Source organism: Rhopalosiphum padi, chromosome 1 (genome assembly GCF_020882245.1).
Source record: "Rhopalosiphum padi isolate XX-2018 chromosome 1, ASM2088224v1, whole genome shotgun sequence".
In the NCBI taxonomy this organism is placed as follows: domain Eukaryota; kingdom Metazoa; phylum Arthropoda; class Insecta; order Hemiptera; family Aphididae; genus Rhopalosiphum; species Rhopalosiphum padi.
In genome coordinates, this window is record NC_083597.1 from 31,184,966 (window position 1) to 31,211,721 (window position 26,756).

At 27.6% G+C, this 26,756-nt stretch overlaps 1 protein-coding gene across 6 annotated transcripts in view; it reads right to left on the bottom strand.

Annotated features, from left to right (window-relative positions):
• The window catches only part of LOC132931604 (acetylcholine receptor subunit alpha-like), a 160,419-nt gene that overhangs the window by 72,845 nt on the left and 60,818 nt on the right, over positions 1-26,756 (bottom strand). For all 6 annotated transcript variants that reach the window (XR_009662760.1, XR_009662761.1, XR_009662759.1 and 3 more), the window contains one exon: positions 22,221-22,330. Coding sequence is in view for 2 of the 6 variants with exons in the window: in XM_060997482.1 (XP_060853465.1) it covers positions 22,221-22,330 (110 nt within the window). In the remaining 4 variants the exon portion in view is untranslated. The remainder of the gene's footprint in view (positions 1-22,220; positions 22,331-26,756) is intronic.

Genomic DNA, 26,756 nt, shown 5'->3' on the forward strand with positions numbered 1-26,756 from the left:
ATAACAATATTGTCTAGAATATTATGATCTAATGCAATTCAGAAAGGCTGCACTGATTCTTTCAGTTAATGTGCAAATGATCTCTTGATCATGACTGCACGTTTTTCATTATTTTTTTTTATTTCCCTCGTGAATTGTATTGTCTGTGTTATAAGTTCTCGTTGTTTGATTATTCTTTGTTCATTCAACGAAACGTTACAGTTGATACGTTAAAGTAGTCTAACTATACGAGAAAAAACATGTTACACTACATGGGTAACGGCAAGTCTTAATGGATCAAAGGTTTCAGTTTGTAGAAATAAAATTTAAAGTTTTTTTTCTGTTCTCTTCTAAATTTAAAAATTAAGCTTTAAGATACAAGTTTTGGTTTAGAATAAAACAATTTAGGTTTATTTATTTAAATTTTTTTTTCAAAAATTAATTTTAAAGGAAGTCACATTTGTGAACTTAACAGTAGTAATCAAATGATTTTGTAATGTGGGGGGGTGACATAAGAAATTAAAAAAAAAAAATTAATACATTAACAATATAGCACAATAAACATAAATTTAATTGTTATATAAATATTTAAGAAAAAATTCATGGGGGATCTATCTCCCTCACCCACTGACCATTTGACTAACAACCACTGGAACTAAACAAATTCAAAATGTACCTAAATTTTAATAAAAAACTAAAATATTGTTTTCAAATTAAGTTAAAAATAATTTTTGTTGATAACTTTTTTTTATTATAACATCATTTGATGCAATGTTTCTTAGTTTATATTTTTTAAATTGTAATTTTAATTGAAAATTAAAGTTTTATGATATTTAAACTCAAACTTAATTTTTACAAAATAACGTAAAATGATCGTTGATAAAACCCTATCAAACTAAAAATTGAAAATTTCATATTTGCGTTAATAAACTTAATATATTTTTTAGTTAATTTAGTTAAAAAATAACGTGTTCAAAATTATTTTGAATATATATTTGAAGTATCTAAGCTATAAGACTTATAAACTCTATTCACTCAGGCACTTAGCGTACAATAAATTCTAAAAATATTAAGAGTCAAAACGTGCTTTTAAAATACAAAAATTATACTAATGCGAAAATGACCATTGCACAATTCAAACATAGATATGTTGTAATAGACGATTTGAAAACAGGTATTATATAAGTATATTTAAAAACTCGTAATACAACACAGATTATTATAAAATATGCGAATTTATTCGTCAATATTATTTTGAAATGAGTTGCAAAAGATTACTATGTTACACTGATATTACGAGTTTATAGTAAAACGTTTTCAATTTTTTTTTTTTTTTTTTTGATAACGAGTTTATGTGTATAAAGTTCATAACATATATATATAAAAAATCTGAGTAACGAAATGATATACCCCGAAGTGCAGAACATTATATCGAACAAAGGATATCCGGGTACGTTTGTGGTATACCAAAAGATAAATGCGTGTTCTTTTTTCAATTGAAATCATAGTATAAATTTAAATAATATATTATTATAAAGTAATTTGAAAAAATAACATTTACAGATCGTTATGAACAATAGAGGTAATAAAATTAACACAAACGTGCATAATTTTTGGTAATTAAATAATATAGTTTAACTTACAGCAATGAAATAATTAAGATAGTGTATTTCAAATGAGAAAAGACTAAACAGTACTTAAAAAAAAAATTAAATAATACAAAAATATTAATAATAAACATATCACAAGTGAGAAATATGCTGTTAAATGGATTATGGCAAAACAGTTTTTTTTTATAAGAATAATCACTGTTTACAACATCACAGAGACCATTATAATAAGCTTAGATAGACTGGCACTGTAGAATTATGAGTAAAACGAGAGTCATAATATTTGTTAAGTCGTTCTGCTGTAAATATAGTAACTACAGGTCTCCAGTGTACTTCGTCATTAAGTATGCCACTGTAATGGTTGTGTTAAATTTGAATTGAATGATACATCGTTGTATACGATGAAAAAATATTCCCAATATCGACGGCCTGTTAGTAAAATAGTAAATATTATATAATATAGTTATTTGTAATTATTTTTAAACTAGCAATACGTAAGTTATAATTTTTTTTTTTTGATTAGTTATTAGAAGTTCATATTAATAAAATTTATATTAATATATTGATGACCATATCGTTATAGTATACGGCACCTCGACTATAGTTTTAATCTACTCTTAACTAAATTTTCTTCCTTAAAACTTAAAAAATACACCGAAAGAAAAATATATAACTTATTCGTTTCAAGTAGGTATCATACGTATTATGATCAGTCTCCTCGACCTTAGCCAATTATATAATGTTAATTATAAATAATTCGATGTTTATATTATTATGTTACTTTACTTAAATATTTTTTAATATACTTTTCGTCATTCGATAACTTACAAAAGGAATAGTTAACTAATTATAAAATACTATTAATTAAGATAAACTCTTATCATAATTTAAAAATAATTCTTTAAAAACTATAATTTTACAATGACAAAATGTATTTAAACATGTTGTAGGTACTATTATAGTATTTCAGTATTATATTTTCCTATGATTGACAAACGTGCTTTTCCCCTTTAAAATATATAATGAATATTTTATTGATGAAAATCGAACTTTAACAATAGAGTTTTAATACGGTTACAAACTTTAAGTTTAGAAACTTTTCAGACCGTAATAATTTCATGTCTAGGTTGTTTACTCTTGGTTATTATTCGTAGTATATGCGTTTTACCTGTCACGCACGCTCAATAAGATTTTCAAAAACTGTTTGATAAGTTTTAGGATGCGATAAAGTATATTGACCTTAAGGTAGAATAAATAAAGTGTTCACATTGTCAAAAACAAAAAAAAAAAAAAATCGAAAAATGTCTAACTTTAAACTTCGTACACTCGATGACCAGCGCAATGCCTATAACCCCTCGGGGTTTTTAACTTGAAGTATAAATACATTTTTCGCCGCTGAAGACAAGGAAATAAAGGTTGTGTAAAACAACCAAAACAACCTGCAATATAATATATAAGGACCAAAAACGTACTATATTTATATATATATATATTATTTTTTTCCCGATTTTTGACAGATGGATAGAAAATGATAAATCGGGCCTATCAGGTTTTTTCAAGCGAGATGAGAGGAGGAAAAAACATATAAAATAAAATATAAAACTGTCTATAGGGCTTCGCGGTCGATAAATCATCCATGCGCTTCCGGAAGGGTAAAGGTTATGAGGAAAACACAAATTATTGATAAATTACTACCCGACCAACTCTACTCTACTCCACAGACTAAACCCTAACACACGCACAAAACAGAGTAAGTGTATTCGTACGCATTATATAGCTGCTTAAGCTGCAAAAAGGGTATTTACTTTATTCAGCATTCTCATTTGTATCATTGAGTCGCATTCTGAACATCAACGCATGTGACACTTATTCGTTGTTGAGTTAATATATGAGTAAATATACCTATTATAAATTGTTTAAACATTTTACGTGTGTTTATTATTTTATAATGGTTCATCATCGAAATAATTAGAAACTTACACAATATATCAATGTATAATTATATCAATATTATTATTTCAAAAGCGAGGCTGCTGTTTATTAAATTCTCAAATATTGTTTTTTGTATTAGAATAAAATGAGTACCTAATAATAGTAGAAACCTGCTGATGTTTAAAAAAATTCTATTACATTTATACGTTTTAAGACAAATTTAAGTCTTACTTAAACGTGTGAACAAAAATACATAATACTTATATAATAGCAGTTTCGTAGTAATTATGGTTTTTTCTTTTGAGAATTAAAAATAAATTTCCCATCCATTATTATAAAATAACTGCAATGAACCCAAAGTGAAGTTATAGGTACACCCATCAATTAATAATAATATAATATTTATCTCCATTGTCCAATTGATCATTAAATAATTTTAATAGCTTTTTATGACACAAAATCTATTTGAAATTCTCAATATAAGTTTAACCAATTCATGATATACAATACTATTGAAATTATTATCGAGTGCATTCGAACGTAGAAACCGTTGGGGGTATTTATAATATTATTAAATATATACTATAATGTTAAACATTTTCAAATGAATTGCTTGTGTTAGAAATTTGATTACAATATGTCATATGGAGTAATGAAATATATAGATATTCCTTTCATCAGATGCATAAAATCAGTTTAAATCAATAAATTCAGATTTTAGTCATTTTAATTTTTATTTCATTTTTTATAAAATATTTTTCCATTATTTAAATGCAACAAAATGTTGAATAAGTAATAACATTACCATTTATAAATATAAAATAAAGAGGTATACACCGCGGTATAATGAATGAAACAAGAGATGCCAGCTTGAGTTTAAATTAAAACTGTATAAATTTAAAAAAATCTTTAGTAGGTAGGTACATTTGGAATTCTAGTTCACTAATTAATAAAAAAAAATTATTTTAATATTTTAAATGTCTTCAATCTTATATTCAAAACGAATTTAACGATATCACTAATGGTATGAATAATAATAATACACAATTCATAGCATTTTAAAACCGTTTAATTTTAATTTGTCGAACACTTCACATCGAATAAACCCTTCCGCGGTATGATGTGAACACTTGATAAACATTTAAATTGCATTTAAATTTAAATCGAAAAATAATAAATGTTTCTAATTATTCAACTTTATGTTCAACAAAAACCGGTCAGTAAAACTACGACAAGTGTGTTTTGGATAATATTTCAATATATATATACAAAAAAACTCGATTATAGAAAGGAAGTAATAATATACCATATACATGCTATTTTTTCATTAGTTCGGAGAGCGTACAAACACATACATAATAATATTGCATACACACTACCTACACAACGGTCTATAGTTTACCTGACTCATTTATTAGAAATTGATTGTATCGCGTACGGCAAAGTGACACATTTTCTGGTCTGGAATAATGTAGCGAGCGATAGACATTCATGCACGTTTGCCTATATATTATTATTATTATTATTTAACGACCTCCGGTGAACGCGACATAGCCTGCAGTACAGACAGTGGCTAAGTGATTGATCGCGTACAACGGACATGACACTTTGGCATTTCGACAGAGTTTCTAGCTTTTCGCACAACATCCGACAGCACGTATATTATAATATTATAGCGCGTATGAGTAGTCGGTCATAGTACGATATACGGAGGTTCTTATTCATGAAAAATATTTTTCGTCTAAAAATACTTATTTAAAAAGGGTTATTAATCTCCTGTTTACCGGTTATATTGCATGATAATAATATTATAATCAATTACACACTATGCTTAGATAATTTATATGTATAAGGCAGATATATTCTAATTGTCCGTTGAAAAAGTAAGTCTACTCATCAGTAGAACATGTAGATTCCGTCAAAAATGAGTGCTGTGTACTGATACCTACTATACTGTTATATCGATTAAATATTATGACACTAATTTTAAGTTGTATATATTATGTAAAGTATAATATACATAATAGTTCAACATATTTATTTTATAAAGATCTTTGGTCGTTTAAATAATAAAGCACCAGGGTTCTTAAAAAAAATTATTTGAACTTTCAAACAGTATATAAATATATACGAGTAAGTTAATATATTATGTATATTTGTTTGATTTATCGGTAATAACTAATTTTAAAATTACAAATGATTATAGTTACCTATCATAGATAATAATATTATTAATAATATAAAAAGAATTAATGTACTGATAAAAATTTGTATAAACTAATTATATGAGTTATTTCAAAACGTATACATAAGTAATATAAATAATTTAAATTTAATAGATATATTATAATTTTACTAATATAATAATTAATAATATTAAAAATATTAAATTAAAAAGTGTATAGCAAAAAACGCAGTGTTAAAGTTTATTGTGTTTATTTATTTTAAGTTTGCTAATGTTCGTGTACCTATAAAAACTAATTATATATTACATGTATTTAAAATCAAAATTAAGTTACTATAAAATATGTTTTATAAATGCTTAGTATAATTTTAAAATCAAATAGATTAAAAACATAATTTTTTAACTATATTTAAAAAATATGTAGAAATTAAAAACTACACTAATTATTATTAACATTTTTTAAAAGATTCCATTAAATCTACAAGTAAAACAGCAGCTGTTATTTAATTCATTTACATTTAAATACATTTTTAACCAACAAGAAATTACGAAATAAATAACATTGTAAGAGAATTAACTAAATAAAAATGTATTAAGATAGAAATATAAACTTTAATAAGATTAAACCTGCCTACCATATAAAACTGATAATATCGGAAAGTTTAGAACTTGAAAGTTAATTTAAAAACTACTTCCATTTATAGAAATATAATACAATATAATTAATTAAATTACTTTTTGGATTTTAGTTATAATGAATATCGTAATTTTAACGAAAAGAAAATATTAACTTAACAAATCCAAAATAAGATGTTTTATCTAAAATTCAATCAAATTGATTTGCATACGAAAATGAGATAATACAATTAAAGTTATAATGAATTTCCTTAAAATATATGAACCATATACCGATAAAATGGTGTACTTAAACAGTTATACTTATAGTATTTGTTTAAACGATGCAATTGATTTCGATTTGTATAATCCACAAAGTGAAATGGTTTTTAGAAAAAACAAACCACATAATATAATTTTTAACATTTACATAGTATATTATAATATTATACATACTATAAATACACTATATGTTGTACTTATTACGGAAATAATTATCCATCGTGTATTAAAAACATTGACATTTTTCGCTTAGCACGTCTCGCATCATAATTTTGTAATACATTTCACTCTCACATAATAACAGTTAATTGTTATATTAGCCATGATCGATGGCTAATACAAAATCACTACAACACGGATCTTGTGAGAACGGTTTCATAGGATTTTCTCGGATTTTTCATAACATGTCAAAAACAATGTATACACAGTCACTGTTCACAGTGGTAAATCCTCGAAAATTTTACACCGCTTTGAGCAGCTAGTCCGAGTTTTTCAGTCATAGTTTGCCTGTTATTTCATTTGAAAATGTTTACTGAACTTTACACACACGCGATAATATTTCGGAGTTTTAACCGTGCGGACGGTCGATAAGGGTCTCTCTCCGACGTGTGTGCAAATCCTTTTATAACAAGTATGGTTGTACCTAATGGTGGCGGTATAGATTTAACAAAGAGATTATTAGTGACATGCTCTGGCAAAAATCAAGGAGCATATTATAATGACTACCACATACTGTTTTCGTGGTAATATCAGCCGATGCATTTGATATGCACATCGATAACGAAACAAGTCGAAATAATCGAGTGACTGACGGTATGAGAAAACAGAAAGGCAAATTATTACATAACAATATTATAAAGTATAAACCGACTTTCATTATAAGAAGATAAATGTAAATAAGTGGGTACCTCTCTGTTGTATATTAGGTATTAAAGGGGTTTATACTATGTGTGAGTTAAATTTTAAATCAATGATATATGAATATATGATTGTAAATAATTCTGAGTGGATCGATTTGTCAGTCTATATTACTAATAATATTTCATGATATGTTTTTTTGAAACTATTAAATTTATTTATTTATTTTTTTAATATAACGGTAGGTTGATAATATAATTTCCCCCAAAAATATCCTATTTAATTATTATAATAATACATAGCATATTATATCAGTATCTATAATTCAAAATTGAATACTTAACATATTTCTATAAATACCTTAAAACCGTAGAAATATATAATATCTTGAAATAAATAAAACAATATGTTATTGCGCATAGTAAAATTAATATTAATATAGGTACGTAAAAGTTTTAATTCCCTGAGAGTAATATTTTTTAAATTATAATAAAATAATTAACATTGTTATTTATCGTTTAAATAAGTAATTCCATCAAACTTCTACACATCATTGTAAAGTAAATACATTTAATTTAAACAGTAATAATTGTTTTGTAATGTACACATCAGTATTTTAGTAAATACAGTTCATTTTTAAGTTATCATTATTATTTTTTACCGTATTTTGAACTATTATTTTCTAAATTAATCTAACACTATAATTATTACCACAAGACATCTATTTAAAATACCTATCACCGACAACTTAAAAAATATACAACTTCTTATAAAAAAAAACTTTTCCTTATTTTTGTTTTGCTTTTCTCTTTTTTTCTTCTAGGTAAGTACCTACTTGGTATATAATACAGTTGCTATTGTAATTTTTTTACAAGCTCTTACAATTCAAAATAAATATTCACGAATGGTCATTCAATGTATGTTTACTAACGAGCGATAGGTTTTACATTTATTTTTCATAACTGTCAGTATTTGTTTAATATGAGGTATATTATACAAATTATTTGTTCTTAAAATTAAACAAAAAACAACAAACATCGTTAGATTTATTGAATTTCCAAGTAATTGCCTGGTCTATGTGAAAATAAGCACCCTGTATTTTATATGTTATCCACATTAGAGTACACGGAGAGAAAAATGTTGATTTCCACAATATCTCACGCACTCGCGTGTGTGTGTGCGCGCACGTGTATTTTTGAGAGTCACTCGAACGTCCGTTTAATCGAAGCACGCGCGTTTTATCACTCCACCTGCCCATGGCCCATCATCTATATATATATATATAATAAAATTGCACTCGTCGTTTTAATAATGGTGCGATTTTATCGTATATACACGAGCACACTACACCTTCGACTAGATGATATTATACGTATATAGGTATTTTTGAACGGCTCGCATTGTAGGACGCGCGAGATAAGGACAGATGTAACAATCGTACCAACTAATGATAAATCAATTTCGAAAGCGTCTCGAAAACAGCAAAAATCGATATGAATTTATATCGTGTTTGTGTAAGACTATTTTATATTATACAGGACTTCGTGTACATTTACTGTCTGTATACCATCAACCGTACGCTTTTAGTGAGATTTTTAGAAACTTTGATCTTTGAACGCGTTTTCTGTTTATTAATTAGTTGTATTAATATAGAATAGTTATCTGCTATTCAAGTTATTGTCTGTCATATTTAAATCAGCAAGTCCTAAATAACTGTACCCTCATAATTACGCTTTTAATGAGGTAATTGAATTTTACATTTTTATTTTGTATTTCAACGTCTATAATAAATAAATGTGGTAGATGTGTGTGCAATGTGCGTGTGAATAGATAAATATTATAATTTCGTAAGCCTATATTTATTGAGCCAATCAAGATATTTTAATTGAATGAATAATGTTCATTATTATAGTTGTGAACTTGCAACGACGACTGTAATAAGTAATACGACATGCAAGTGAGGCATTTTTATACCCCTATCGGCGGAATTTTCCGGTCGGTTTTACCTTTACGCGCGAACATTGCGAATAATTAAGATGGATGTCCGGCCGTGAATATGCTACTATAAGTAAAAGTTTCGTCGGTCGCCACCCACTAACTTTCTATTCCTGAATCTCATCCTGATTGCTACCGTCGACTAATCAATGCGTAACGGGCTTCCGGAAACCGTGGCGCGTGCGACATCCTGTAATCTCAAAATATTAGTGGGCGCTCTAGAAACAAACATATCTTTCCCCGACCGTCCTTCACCGGGATAAACATATATGATTCATAAGCAGCCGTGAGTAAACGCGTAAAACCATATATAATAGTATAACAATGAAATACGGTCAGGACGGACTGGGTAAATGACACTGGACTCAGGACTGGCTAGTAAGGCAAAAATGAAAAATATAAAAACGTCAAGGACAAAATATATGGAAATACGTATAGCAATTATAGATTATTTTTATTAATAATATTTGATATAATACGGATCAATGCATTTTTGTATACCTACATTTTAAATTTAAAACAATTTATCGGGTAATTTATTTCTACATAATATATAAGTATTTACTCGTATGTTATAGACAGTTAATTGGCTAAGTTGAACATTTTTAAAAACTGGATTCTATAATTTTGTTAAATCTATAAGACTATAATATTATTAGATTGTTGTCAATTTGCATTATTAGTTAACTCACACAATGCTATTGTTCTTATTTTAAATCATTAATAAGTCAATTAAACATAAAGTGGATACTTACTACTTACACACTTCTCATGAGATTTTACTTGCAATTTTTTTTTTATTTTATATTCCCCTCCACCCCCCACCAAAACAATGCCTAACCTCGAATTAAAATTGTAAGTGATGAATTTTATATGTCGTTGTGTAAGCACTTCAAATGAATCTATTGTATTCTACCGATACAAACTATTATAATATTATACGTAGGTTAATATAATATATATAATATTATTATATTGTGTGTACCGAAAAATGACGAACACTAGCTGTTCTTTTGTTTTGAATCATGTGACAAAAACACTGAAGCAATCTCTATGCTCCTCATTACCCACGAATGTATTGAATTGCACGTCATTCAAATTCATAATGATACTACTGATGATAATTACTTCAATTTGAAAAATTATTTTTGGTTTGATTATCATTGTATATATACAGAATGTGCCAGGACTATTTAACAAATACAGTAAAATTTGAAACGGAAGTTTGTTACATAGCTTTGTTACACCTTTTACATATATATTACCAAAATATTCACCGGTTATTTGACTCAGATTTATTGCAAGTTTATTGATTTGTAATGAATTGATGGATGTGTAGCTTTTGTTTTTACATATTTAGATTGAAAAATTTAGTGGTTAGGATAAGTATAACGCTTTATTCCTTTTATTAGGAGAGTATAAATTTACTGATTTGAATAAATACAATAAAATATGCATTAAATAATTGTAAACTAAGTATAAAACGATTGAGTGAAGTTTATACATATTCATGTCACTTAAGACTGAATACCACTCAATTCTATACATGATAACCACATCGATTATGTACATAATATAAATCACTGACACTTTTTCACAATTTATTTTTGTCTTTGTATGATTGTGACAATCTCTACGGAAGAAAAACAATTGACGTGTCATCAAGTGCACTTTAATATGCCAATTCACGAGACACACGACACACTAAACGGCAGACACATTTCGTCAACGCCTTGAGTGACGTTTAGTTTTATCGAAAGAGTTTTATTTAAATATCTATCTATAATACCTTTCCTTGTGCAATGATTGATGTGCATAAAATCCAAGTAGTTCTTTTACAACAGTCGATGTAAAGAGAAAAAAATACCGGAAGTGTTTGGCTTTTTACCAATGTGCTTCTTTTTTTTAAGTCTAGTTTCTTAGAGAAAAAAACTTATCAGAAGTAATATTTTCTTTTGTGACACACATTTCTACGACATAATACACGCATGAGAACGTTTATGCGATCGGATTTTTCTGCTCTTTTTCTCCATTATGATTGTTTAACGCTACCATAAAAATTCAGTACATAACAACACTTCGGTAAACTTTACGATACGTCATTTTTGTTAGAATTCTGATCACAAATACGCACACGTCGACAACGACTGTTAGGCGCAAAATTCTGAGGCTGTTTCGTTTCTGCCGCAAATTAATAGCTTCCATTCTTCCAGTTTCTCTGCATGGTAACTGACGCGCACACTGTCGGCCAATTAATTATGTATGCGGTAAAACTAAAACGCGTGAAGAGGCGTTCGAAAATAGGAAATGGTGGGACAGGGAAAAGGAGGAGTTAAATATATCATATATGAGAAAATAATAACGGAAAAAGGACTTTATTAAAATTAAGTTGGTCATTATGCAGTTAAACCGAGTTAATAATATGCAAATATAATCCTTGTATATAAATAAAAACAATATTATTTTGTTTTTATTTTCTAATGATACATAGAAATACATTAGAATAGAATATTATACAAAACTTTAAACATAATATATTGATGTATTATGTTGGTTTATTGTACACGTTTATTATATTAATAATTGAACACGGTAAAAGTATTATACTATTTAATATTTGTTATGACATCAGTAAATTACAACAACTATATCGTTAAATTATTATGTTTATTCGATTTTTATAGGCCGAGACTAATGTATTTTTATGTATTTCACTGATTACTGACTCAAAAGCTAATTTATTAACTCTAATTATATGAAAACTTAAGAACTATATTAATATAATATTTAAAACAAAGAAATGAAAAATAATTAATGATTTTAAAAATCGATGAATTTCTACACCATGTTTTCCAATAACGGAACTCGATATAAAACTGTTTCTTGTTATTTTTAATATTTACTAAAACCAGTGAGCCAATATTTTTTTTTATTAATAATATGATCATCTTTAAAAAAAAATTTTGAAAAGAGATTGAAATTCAATAAATTATCAGAAATATCTAACGAAAACAAAATATCGTTTCATAGTTCAAATATCAATACTTAAATGATAGTTCATGTTTTTTATAATTATTACCGATCACTGTCCATGCGACAATTTCTATAGTTAAAATCCTATTGTTTCCATATTTATAAAAAAGTTATATGCATAAAAATAAAAAACTTTGACTTGGATTTAATCCAAATATATTGTTATTTTAAAGACGAAAAAACGTACCAATAAATGCTAAAAATAAAAATAATGGTGACTTTTTTTATAAGAACGCAGTTTTTAATATAATAAAATAATGTATTTTCTACGATAAAACTCTCAACCCTTAGTGTTTTAAGAGTTTTAGTAAAACACGGATTTCAAATAGATAAGTTGTTATTATCATAATACTTAAGTCGATTTGAACGATAAATTTATATGTGCGATATGAATCATGATAAAACTAACTATAAAACAAAACAAAAAAAAAAAAATATATAATTGAATTTAAAAATGTGTCGATTATTACTAAAAATAAATGGATTTCGTAACAATCAAAAATTTATGATTCGTACAAAATGATAAACGATTTACAACATTTTTTTATAATATTGAATATATGTTATTTAATTTCATAAGTGAGAATAATGTAAAAGTATATACCCAAGAATATACTATATGAAAACGATTTCAGTATAATTAGACTCAATGTTACGATTAAAAAATTATATGGTTTATGTAGCGTTTATATATTTTTAACATATTTTTTTTTTTTTATCTTATATACAACAAAGAATATTCGTGTTTCTGACATCATTAATAGTACATATGTATCACTCTCAAGTTGACATAATATTATTTACTAAAATTAAATTAATAATAGTACTTCAAATGTCCACTAGGAAATCTCTACCACAATATCTCCTATATTATAAGCTATCGGGTTATAACGTCTTAGCTTCTGTTCCATAAGCGTCGATTCTCTGAGGACCGATTTCGCAACTTGCTCGACAGGGGAAAAAATAGTTTTGATAAAATCAACCCTTATATAAGTACGCCGGGGACTAATTTCAGCGGCTTCGATCGTTTTATATTTTTATATTTTATATCATCCCGGAAAAGCATTTTTTACGCGGACAAGACACAGTCACGTACTACTCATAGTGTTACGCGCACGGGTCTTATATCCGGGGGGTCATTTTATTAAATCCATTATTATTATTATCATCATCATACTGGAATGAGCTAGTCGCAGAGAGTGAGGTAGGGTATTGAATTGGTGTTTTTATTTTGTCCCTTCTTATTTCATTACAAAACCGTCTGTTTGGTTAATGGACGTCACATCCGCAAAGATAATAATAATAATAAAAATAATAATAATAAAGTGACATAAGATATTTGTGGCAAAAGTGGAGCAATTTATTTTCGCGACGGTCGAAACAAAACGGAAACGCCGTGGCCAGAAAAACTGCAAACATGGGACAAGTCGATTGAATTGAATTTTTATCCCGTTTGTGTTTTCTATACCACTAAAACGAACTTAATTAATAACATAAACGACGTGAAACTCTTAATTTGATTCTTTAAAATGATACGTTTTTTATTATTATTATTATGATAAATGAAAAACATTTTTATTTAATAAATACATTCGAGATTAAATTGTTTCTATATTTATCTTATATTACGACATCATTATTATTATGTACTCGATAATGTTCAAACCAGTGGTCGAGAGTACCAACACTACTTTATTGGTAGCGATTAACATTGTTGTATTAGAACACCAAATTTAGCAATGACATATTATAGCACGTTTAATAATTACACTTGTCGTAAAAAGCGAAAATAGTCATTATTTACTTGATGGTAATTGAAATATATTTTGTGATTAAAATACATTTTTTTTTTAAATTGAAATATAATTAAAAGAATGCTACTAGGGCTGTTACTTTGTATACCTTCCAGATAATAAAACACATCATAATATTGTTAGATATTAATACTGTATGGTATATTTTTCTGGTAAAATAACAATTAATATATTTTATTAGGTATTATTTATTAACCATGAAAATTAAAAAATATGTATAAATTTAAATAGTAACTTTTTTTTGTAAATATTTATTTTTAAAATTTAATAAACGAATGCATTAAGACGTGTTACTGATCTGTATATTATGTTTAATCACTGTATAAGCAATATACACTTTTAAATTCTCAACAATATTTTGAGTATGAGTAGTTTTTAATAGTAGTATTATGTTAGGTTTTTAAAATAGTATTGTTTGTACATTGGATATTTGAACTCAAATTCTTTGTAATAAGTAACGAGATACGTAATTAAGTTTTACTTATTTAACTTTTTTGTAGTTATACCCGGTTATTCGTTAATGGCATTATGTAGATTAGGATTTAATAAAAATCTTTTTTACCGTATCAGTTTTCCTGTTTAGTGTTTATTTATCATAAAGAAGATTGAGTGAAAACATCTCAGAACTTATTAAGTGTGTAAATAATCCGTCCGCTATATCTGCATAATAGTTTAAACTTCTCATGCTGTAAAGTTTTTGTCGAAACCATAAATCATAATATTTAAATTTCCGACTTGCCAAAACGTTACGCAATAATTTGTCAACAAATTCATCGGATTGCCCTAAGTACTTTATATTTTCACCTCGTGTAATTATACTTTAACGGAGTGATCCGTGCGAACAAAATGATTTCAAAACCAACGCGAAGATAAGTAAAACCCTGGGTGTTTGAAATATCACGTTACGAGGAGCTATAATAGGCTTAAGTAATTTTTTCTCAAGATTTAAATCGCGTCGGATGAAAAATGCCATTCGCAGAATAAGCACGGAATAATGTCATCGTCGAGAAAATTACTTAGGTACCTACCTATATATACACGATTATAAAACGGGAGTTTACCCGTTCCGAGTACGAACATAAATTATTAGAAGATCGGATCGTACACAAAAGAATACACGCCGTGTAGCGTAATCACGTCCCGCGTATAATAGGAATATCTTATGAATTATTATATGTTATAATATAAAAGTTGGTTTAGTATAACCGGCTCGAACGTAACACGCGCCGCACGTGCGCGATCCCCGCGATATTATTATACACTTTGTTCGGATAACGGTCGGGCCGCCGTATCATTACGACGTTATTATAGTACGACATCCATCTACTCGACGAAACCGATTCGAATACAATAACGACAATAATAATAATAATATTGCCGGTAGATAATAGATATATGTATATGTGTGTATAATGTGAGCGAAAATACGCGTTTAAACGGAACGGGTTTTCTGTCGACATCTATCAAAAGCCAAACAATAATGTCGGCATAACGTTATGGCAATATAATATTACGCGTGTGTTAAATTAGCCTAGGACCAAACGGCGCCATCCCTCGGCCCTCAAAAGATACTTTATAATGATATATAAATTATTACGCGAGCTATACACGCGCACGTGTGCATAAATATATATATATATTTATTTATTTATGCACAAGAGGTACTATGTAACATATAATATATATATATATATAAATATATATAGGTAGTACTTATATATGTATATATAATAATATGTAGAGGTATACGCATGTATACGAAAAAGTGGAATTAATATTTACGACCGTATACATCCACCGGGCCAAACCATGTGTAGGCGGTTTTTCGTCTCGACTTCAACGCGTATATATTACGTATAAAGTATAGGTATATTATAATATATTTTACTATACAGTGTATACGCACATACAATCACATATATATATATATACGGATACACGTGTATACGTGTGTGTACAGAGTGATTCACTAAGCATGCTAATCTCCTATTTATCATTTCATAATGTAGTTATATAATATCAAATTTTTGGAACTCTAAAATATACATTAAGATCATATTTTTAAATTGTTGTACTACTTAAGTCGTGTACTAAGAAGATACAAATTTTTGTTAGGTACCTATTCAAAAAACGATCCTCTTTTCATACGGTAAATTATTTAATAATTTTTCTGAAAATGTTAACGTATTAAAATTAAAATTTGAACAAATAGTTCTCGAATTATTTAACTTTATTAAGCATTTTTAACCTATGGTAATTTGAATAAAAGTTTTACTAATTTATATAAATCTATCAATATTTATAACTTATAAAAATAGTACAAATTTAACAAATACTAGATATACTATTTTTGTTTTTATAAAACCATTTTTAAAGACTATAATCTTTGATATAATTATTTTTATAACTGAAAAATTACTCGTTAAAATTTTGAATTTGGTACTTACATCAATATTTTTTTTTCATATCAACTACAAATAATATAAACATTAAAAATGAGGTTCTGATTTTTTTTTTTTTTTAAAACAGTAGTTTACATTGCCATAGATTATTCCTCAATTAGTACAAAATGTATTTAGGATTTGAAAATTTGGTGTTAAGTATACCTAGAAATTTCAAAAGATAGAATTTTAATAAATACATTATTAAATGATAAATAAGAGTGAGCAATAAACTTGCTTGATGAATCACCCTGTATACATAACTTTTGATGTTTTTAGAATTTTCTCTTATGTGCTACTCAGTACACACTATTTGCCGTGCGTCAACGTTACCGTGAAATAAAAATTCGGAAAATAATACACACCGTTGTTTCGACCATAGTCGAATGGATGGTGGTTTTTGATATCGTGAGATATATCATTGTGCTGCCGTATTAGAGTTTTTAACAATCCTTCGTTGTGTCAAAACTGAAATACATGTATTATGTGCATATCGTAAATCTTTTTGGGGGCTGGCATTTTTGTAACGATAAATTTTCTATAATTCTATTTCAAAAATATGGTTATATTTTTAGAAAATGTTCTGTTAAAAGCATTGTGAATAGCTTACGTATAATGATAATATTTTCAGTTATATCGATAATAACATATGATCATGATTGTACATTAATTATACGTATCACTGTATCAGGTATAAAAGAATACATCACTTTTTTTTCGTCCATCCAATACCGTTAATTATCTATTACACCTGTAACCAAATATTGTATCTACCTAGAAAACCGTATTTAAATGCTTAAATATCGTATTTCGATCAATAAAAACAGTTTAAAATGTTGGAAACTTTACAAAATGGCTTTTTACAGCTATAACAATAATTGTCTATTGGAAACATCGAACATTGCGTGTTCACTGAAATAACGTTTTTATCCTAGTGATTGTTATTTCTTCGTTCGGTCTATTTGAGTGGTCAGTTCGTTTGTTAAACTGTATTGCGTGAAACTTTTCACGGGATATTCTTAAAAGGAAAACAATGTAAGTGTTAACAATAAGCTTAATAAAAATAAATACCTTGTCTTTTAAACAATCGAAAATGATAAGATAATAATATGACGAGTACGTATAATACGTTATATCTAACGTAAACCATATAATGTTTAAAATTGACATTTTGGTGAATTTTAATAATTAAGTGTTCTGATTAGTAATTGTATTTTATTTTTATTTATTCTCGAGCTATCAATGACTTTTTGCCCGATACTTTAACTAACTTTTGTTTCATTTATTTGGTTTTTTTTATGTTTATAATAGTTTATCTAGTTTTAAGTTTTTTAAAAAGACGATCCGCTGTTAAGTGTGGCCCGAGTTAACTGCAGCTTCCGACAGAATACTGGATATTCTCATTTCTTGTCTCTCCAACTTATATGTACAAAATTTAGTTAGTTATAACATGTTTAACTGAAACTGGTAATGAAAGAGGGGAGGGTCGTCCCTATTCATAGTAGTTGTATTATATAGTACAATAAGTTAAAATGTATATATCATAAAATTTAATTTAATTTACATGTCATTAAAATGTTTAATGCATTATAATATTGTGTTAAACTTTTGCTTTCCTCCAGTAGTTCTAATAATACGCACAGTGAAATGAATATTAGGAAATTTCGATGAACCGTACGTTTATGTGTATATAACTGCGCATTAAGTGCGCCTACGATATTGTGGTTCTTACTATATATACCTATAATGAGTATTGTTTAAATTGATTGCGTCAAACAAAACACTATCAAACGTCTCCATCAAATACATCGAACAATGCGTTTATATACTTTGTAACGGTAATAAGTATATTTATACAGTACAAAATCAGTTATGTTAATGTAAACGTTTCTTAAGTGCATCTGTTTAAAATCATCAATGGAAATATCAAATAACCAAGCAATATCTCATAACGTACGCTTTAGTTTCCTTAACATTTAAATTAACTTATACAAACGATCAGTGTCTGCACGTAGTTATGCATCACTTCATATACTTTGTGATTATTTCGATTTTATGAAACAGCAAACTATTATGAATTTATTGGAAATGTTTTGATTTCTTTGTAATTTAGACATTTAGTGCACAATAATGCATTTAATGGCAGTTTCGGGGTAGTAAATGGTGTATTGTATTTTTAGAATAATAGTTATTTATGTAAATGTGGGTCGATGGCTATCGCCTATCAGGTACCAATACCCATGAGAAATTAATTATTGAAATTTGTCAGCGACCCCGGAATCCCACGTGACTGCGTGTAGCCGCAAAGGTCGTCTACCAACGTCAATTATTGGTATATAATAAAATAATATAGGTCCAATACGAAAACCAAATACGTCGGTTCATTTATGTACACAGCTAGAACGTATTAAGTACAAAAACATTCGGTAATAATAATACATTATTATTCTATTATAAATAATATAAGTACACAATCAACACAATAGAAGGAAAAATACATTTTACCGATAAAGTTGTTATATTTTCATTTTATAAAAGCAAAAAAAAAAAAACAATAATAACTTCAAAATAAATACTATTATAACGTTGAATTAATTATTATAAATAGTTGAATCAATTTTAGACCAAATTATACAAATATTACATACATTTTTTTTCCCAATTTTAATGCTCAAAAAAAGCGTAAGTTGTAATTCATAGAGGAAAAATTGAAAGTTGAACTATATATAATCTATTAAATACTATGATCTACTTTTTAAAAATTGCATTTGTATTCGTATTTCCAAAATAATATGACGTAAAAACGTGTAATATATGGTTATTGGAGATGAAAATAAAAACAACAGCGACTTCAAAAGAATATTAGTCAAGGGTCCAATATTTACAGAGCATAACACTATAGTAGTTATACCCGACGCTAGTCTATCAATATTTCATTCGACTATATGTGTAGCTATAAAAAGTAGTTTTCAAGCCGATTGAATTTTATTGGCTATTATCCTATATAGTATTATGGCCATAGATATAATAATATGTAGCACACGAGGCATGAACTTGATGCACGAATTGGATAATATAAATTTAATCCACACCTACAACGTACAACATTATTAGACTTTATTTTTAATATTTTATAATATAATATATTATTATCATTGTTGAGTTTAAATATCTAAACTGCATTCAATAAAATTATATAAAATAATAAAATAATTTAAATGGATCAATCAGTGACAGTTTCCTCATTAGCTTAATCAATATATATAAATTCATTTTTTTATATACAGAACCCGGCCAATATTTTTAGTGGTAAAATACTCAACATTTTATGGATTTTTTTTACCTATAAACAGTTTTAAATAATTAAGTAAAGTAGATTCTTGTTATATCACTACTAAATTGAAATCTCTTTGAAACAAGCATTACACTTAATAGAGTTTTGCTCTCGATAACTCGAAATATAATTAATCTTTTTCGTTATCTCGAATACAACTATAACATTTTTATTACAATAAGAACAAGAAATTAAGCAGTACATTCAATATAATGATTGTGATTTCACGCGTTTGTAATATTAAACAAACTTTAATCTGCAGATTTTTAAAAAAAAGTTAATTTCTTAATTATTGTAGTTTATTATTATGTATATAGTATATGTACTATTGGTACTTTAAGTATTAAAATTATGCATTTTAAGCATTCAAATTATTTACTTATTTTTTCAATTTATTTAAGAATTTTAATTAAACTCGATATCTCGAACTTTTTTCCTGTTCCCCTTGAGATTCGACATAACGATAACATAATATATTATAAAATATTATTGTTATACCATTCTTGTAGTTTTACAATATATTAAGTACAATAACTGTACATTTTAATCACAATCAGATTACTTCTAATTATTGTAATTATTAAATTCTTAAATATAAAATATGTATCATAATAATTATAAGCACTTATTTCCGAGGGCGTTTATTTAAATAAAATAAATAATAATTAAATGAGTAGTAATGGATATTTCTCAGCTGCACCATTATGTACAACGATTTCTCGCTTCTGTATTGTATAACTAATATAGTTTCACACTCACGACTTACAACAGGATAACGTATGTGTATAATACATACATATATTTACCCGATCAAAGGGTACGCATCAATATTGCATAGAGCTGATTGATAGGGCTGTGGCGGTGGCGGTGGAGGTAGATTCGTTCGCGCAATATTATTATAGTATTATATATGTATATATATATTTTAAATAATGCGACACTTAATTATTTAATAATTGTACCTGCAGTAGTATTATATAGTGAAAGTATAATATAGCGAATAATATATGCCCTAATGTTTTCATGTTATGCATTCCGTTTGTCGTCCACGGGGGAATACGCACACTCGTGCATTGTGATCATCGACAGTGACGGCGAGGTAGGTAGGAGTATCAAAACTCCACAAAAAAAAAAAAACACACACACATTTGACAAATCATTTTATTTTTGTTCTTGTATTACACACAACTTGTATAATATACACGATACGCACACGTTATTAATTTATAGTTTTATTATAAATTGTATAATAACACTATACAGGGTTACTAAAAATGTTCATCCGACTTCAAATGCTATTTATGATATATTTTTAGTTTTTAGATTTAGAGTAGTATAATATATTACGTTTAAATAATTCAAATTGATTTAATGGTAACTAAAAATGTTCTATAATATGTGGTTTCCCTTGGTCACGTGAAAAACATTTAGTCGAAACTCAAAATCATTTCAAGCATAATATATCCGTGGTGATAGATTCGTTAATCTTTTAGCTCATCGGCTGTGATCGATGATAATATTGGTGCGTACACAGAATATATTATTATAACGAAAATAATAGTCGCATGGCGTATTACTAGGTGACCCGGGAAGCCAAGTGCACAGTATCGGATGATTCATTTTTAATAACCCTGTACAATACGCACTACGCGGTTTAGCCGTTTGGTGCTACCGCAGCAATAGTAACGGTATAGTAACGGTAGTATTAGTAGTATAGTCGTAGTCGTATTAGAAATTGTACAGTACATATTATGTATATTGTATATATTGTATATATTATTTAACAGTGTTGGTAAACATATTACACATTGGGACATAATAAATCGGGAACATATATTACGCGCAGCTAACGGGGGGTGGCTAGACGATAACGAGCGGTCGCGTGGGCGTGCGTTGTACGCGTACTGCATATTATACGTCATGTAGATTATGTGTGTGTGTATGTGTGTGTGTTAATATATATATATTATATAGGATACGTTAGTAGTGGTCGTAAATAACACCTGTTTTGCGGGAGCGTAAAAAGAAGAGCTCGTATAATATTAATAATAAATTATTATTATTATTATTAAACTTGAACGGCGAGGGGGAACATTTTTGGGGCAAACGCGCGCGCGTCTAAAATACTGTGAATACGCTCACTTGTTGTAGAGCACGATATCCGGCCGCCAAATATGATCAGAAGGCACGTGGAGCATTTGCACGCCGCCGTACTCTTTCGGGTCCCATTGTAATTTGTAATCATTCCACGCCTGCAACACAACCAAACACGTGAATTATATATAACATGATCTTTATAAGCCGCGAACGAATATATTATCATACGTGAGATATCATTATTATTGAAGTCCTGATTAGTATGTATTAAAAATACACAGAATGATAATATGCAATATTGTATTAAAATAAAATAATCTGGAAATATACAACTTATAATGCACTCTTATAATGTAGTAGACGGGTTCTTAAAATGTTAAACAAATAATCAAAAATAATACGTTCTTATCCATTGTGCATATTTTATATTACAATTGCAAATATTTTTTTTTTTTTAATTTCATCCATACAATATAGTTTATCAAGCATCATTGATTTATCATCCTATTGGAATTTTTAAAAATACTGAACATACAACTTACAAATATTAAAGTTTTTTATCCATTAGACTCTAACGATTAGAGAATGCCCTGTGGTGGACATGTTTCTTTTCTCAAATAAAAACCACCTATTACCTTTGTAAAATATTTAGCAGATGATGTTTTTGAAAATTATGATGAATTTTAATCAAAATGTAATGAGAGGTTTCTGAGATATTAATCTTTGAGGATAATGGTCAAAGGATATAATGGTTTTACATAAAATATAAAATATTTTAATCAAGTACTTATTGTAATCAGACAATAATTCTTACAAAGTATAAAATGTTGGTGGATTAATATTAATTTATATAATTTTAAGATCACCATAGTCTCCAGATTATTTTCTTAACCTATTATAATATATAACCAAACAAAAATTTACAAGTGCCAATATTTTCAAAAAAATCATCTATTTAAAAATGTACAGTAAAAAAATATAGTTCTTATTTGAAAAATAATATGTAGTTCCCTAGAGTAATTTTTAAATTATACAAATTTGAATTTCAAATATCTAAAATTTTAATAAATACATTATTAAATAAAAACATAGGGGTGAGAATGTTTGGTTAATCACCACTCTGTATATTCTTATAATTTGTGTATAAGTAAGTGTATTATGTTATGAGGTTTATTCTCCTAAAACTCTATTGTATCATTACACAACGGAACGAATCCATGTATAAGTGTACCTATTAAGTACCTACCTCATAATATAATATATTATCTATTTATAAATGGTCACGTTCTCTACGCCAATCGAAATGAGACTATGGTGAGTGCGGCTTCGGTAAACCAATTAATTTTCGAATTATTATGATATTATGATTATGATTTACATATACCGCGAAACTTATACTAATTATTGCTGTAGTTATCACGGTAATGTATAAACAATCTATTTAACGGACTAAATACAGGTAATTCAATTACTGGCTACTGCTATACGTAATAATAATAGCATAACAATCACGTGTGATTAAATTGTACATTATTTTCCGCGATTCATGTGTATTGATATGATTTTGATGAATGATAATTCTTATTGTATAATACTATACTGTTTGAAATTTAAATTATTATTTAATATATTTTTTTTTTAAGGATGTAATAGGTACTATACATAATAATATATACACGAATACACATGTTCACGGTGCGTATTATTATAAAGTTATACAACAGGCGCATTTCCTGATAATAACATGTAAAAACCCATTACGTCACGACCAACGATGGAATATTAAATTTACATTGATATAGAAAATAATTACAAAAACACTTGTGCACAAATTTAAACAATATAATTGCATTTTTATTATTATTATTATTTTCATTATAATTTACGATCATAAAAATATATAAACTTACGATGTGTATTGTTTTAATAATTTAAAACTGTTAATCTAGTTATTTATTAAAATATTTAAACTAAATAACTCGTTAAATCAAATATTTATTTTTTGTAAAATATAATATACATTAAATAGTTTATATAAAAAAAAAAATAGTTTTATTCGAAATAAACAACGAATATTATAATATATAAATATTTTAAAATACAAGTTCTTCCGATATTGTATAGAAAGATTAATTATTTTTTAACAGATGAATTTATGATCGCGTGGCGTTGTCTACACATATAAGGCTTTATATTTATATAGAATGTGCATATTTTTTCTGTAAAGATTTTTAAAATTACAGACAATAATAATATGAATTCCTTAATGGTTTAAAAAAAAACAAGTATAAAAAGTTGTAAAACACATCAAGGTATGGTCTTAACTTTCAAGTAATGATGAAGTGAGTGTCGTACTTCCTCCCATGGTCTAATGAACTCCATTTTGAATGACGTTGTTAGGAAATATAGGACTTGTATAGTAACTGGATGACAAGTACATTATTTATAATCATATTCGTGTTATTATGATAATAAAATAATAAAAATAATAATTTATTATTAAGTTCTGACGTGGGAAAAATTACATAAATATTATGTATGTGTAATACAACTTGTGAAATTATATACTAATACATTTATGATTTAATTATTCTATTTTACATGGTAAGTGTATAGAATTTTATATTATTATATATTATATATATTTTATATCTCATATAGATTATCATTATATCGTCAAGCTATAGAACAAAAAACCTTATATTAATATTTAAAAATTTGCTGGTTAAAATAGATATTGTTGCAGGAATAATATAATCCAAAACATTTAGTCGTTAAATCATATACGATATCTGCTTATCTGGCCCACGCTTTAGAAAGAGTAACATAATTATTAATATTATAATATGACGTCTGCAATTAAGTATGTGAGAATAACATTTGAGTGGCAGAAAAATAATGTCATTATTGTATACAATATTATGTTCATGTACCTGAATTGCCTATACAACACGCCGTTATACAAATTTTGTTTAAAAAAAAGTGACCACGATCTGACACAAAGTACGAGTACCGGAAATAATATTTTCCCTTTTAAGATGAATATGATGCAGGATATTAGACAGTGATTTAAAATTTTATTTCATAGTAAATATTTGATTAAGATGTAACTTAAATTGCATTCGTGATTTAAATTATGTATTGAATTGCAAAATAATAAAAATACAAATTTAAAATAATTATAAATTAAACAAAAAGTAAGCTATACGAATTTAACTTACTTCAATTTACAATTTATTAAGCTTGAGCGATAAATTAAAAATAGTTGCAATTAATTCTAGTCAGTTGTATTTGTATTAATATTATAAATAACGTCATGGCGTCTAATGACATTATTATTTCCTTTAAATTGTTAATAATTGATATTTTAACTCATTCATATTTTTTTTAGAAAATTTGCATTTAAATAATTATAAGCAAACAATATTACTCTTTAATTCCATATAAATCGAGTTTTGCAAAAATATTATCAGGTTTTGTCTGTAAAGTTTCATTTGACTTTACGATAATAGATTTAAAAATAAATCTTCTGTATTTCAGAATTGAAATATATAATATATAGCTAATAATGCTAGACGACAGTTGATAACGTGTAACCGTGTAATTCGGATACATCACGATGACATGTATGAAAATAAAAATAACCTCGTAAACAATGCGATAACAACCGCAGTAGCCAGTCACGGAGAAAATGACGAATGGCGTGCGTACAATTTATGACACACGTACGGTGTCCCGGGGGCGGCAGAAGTGGAAAAACGTTAAAAACAATAACTGACGGTTAGTAATGAAATTAATATGCACTACATACCATACCGTACCGTGTTATATCGCACGTGTAAACAAAACCGTTTCCGTTTATATATATAGTCAGAGTGACCCGTTTGATTCGCACAATCATCGAGCCCACGAATACCATCGCCGTCTACACGATCTTATCTACACACGACTGTCTCATTTTAGGCTTACGACACGCTATACCTATGTCGGCGGCTATATCGTGAATGCATTTGCCGGCGATATAGTGATTGTGTGCGTGCAGCGGTGTGTGCGTGTGTGTGGTGATTTGTCGGACAACGCACACGCATCGGCCGCGCGGGCCTCGTTTGAGCGCGTTCGATAGCAATCGTTATACGACTCGTCGGCGATGGTGGGCGAAACGGTTGAAGCGCCCGACGGTAGACGCGTGTGGTTTTTCGGGTCACCTCGTACGACTAATTATCCGACGCACTAGAAAACACCACCTCTCGACTTAACACTTCCGACGAACATCTCGAAAAATGTTATCTATAATAATCATACACGCGCGAACGCCACACGAAACCCAAATAACGACGTTGAGACGGCGTTACCGCGTAATAATAATAAGGAAAAAACTATGTAAGACACGACTACTGAACGCGTCAACGGTTTTCGTCGTTTATAAAACGCAACCACCCGTTAAATACTATAGAACGACGAAAAATTTGACGTACCGCGTCAGAATTTTTTTTTTTTTTTTGAACTTCACCGTCTGAAGTTTTATTTTACTCTTGTATGGTATATACATTTTTTTTTAACAGCACAAACACAAACAACATA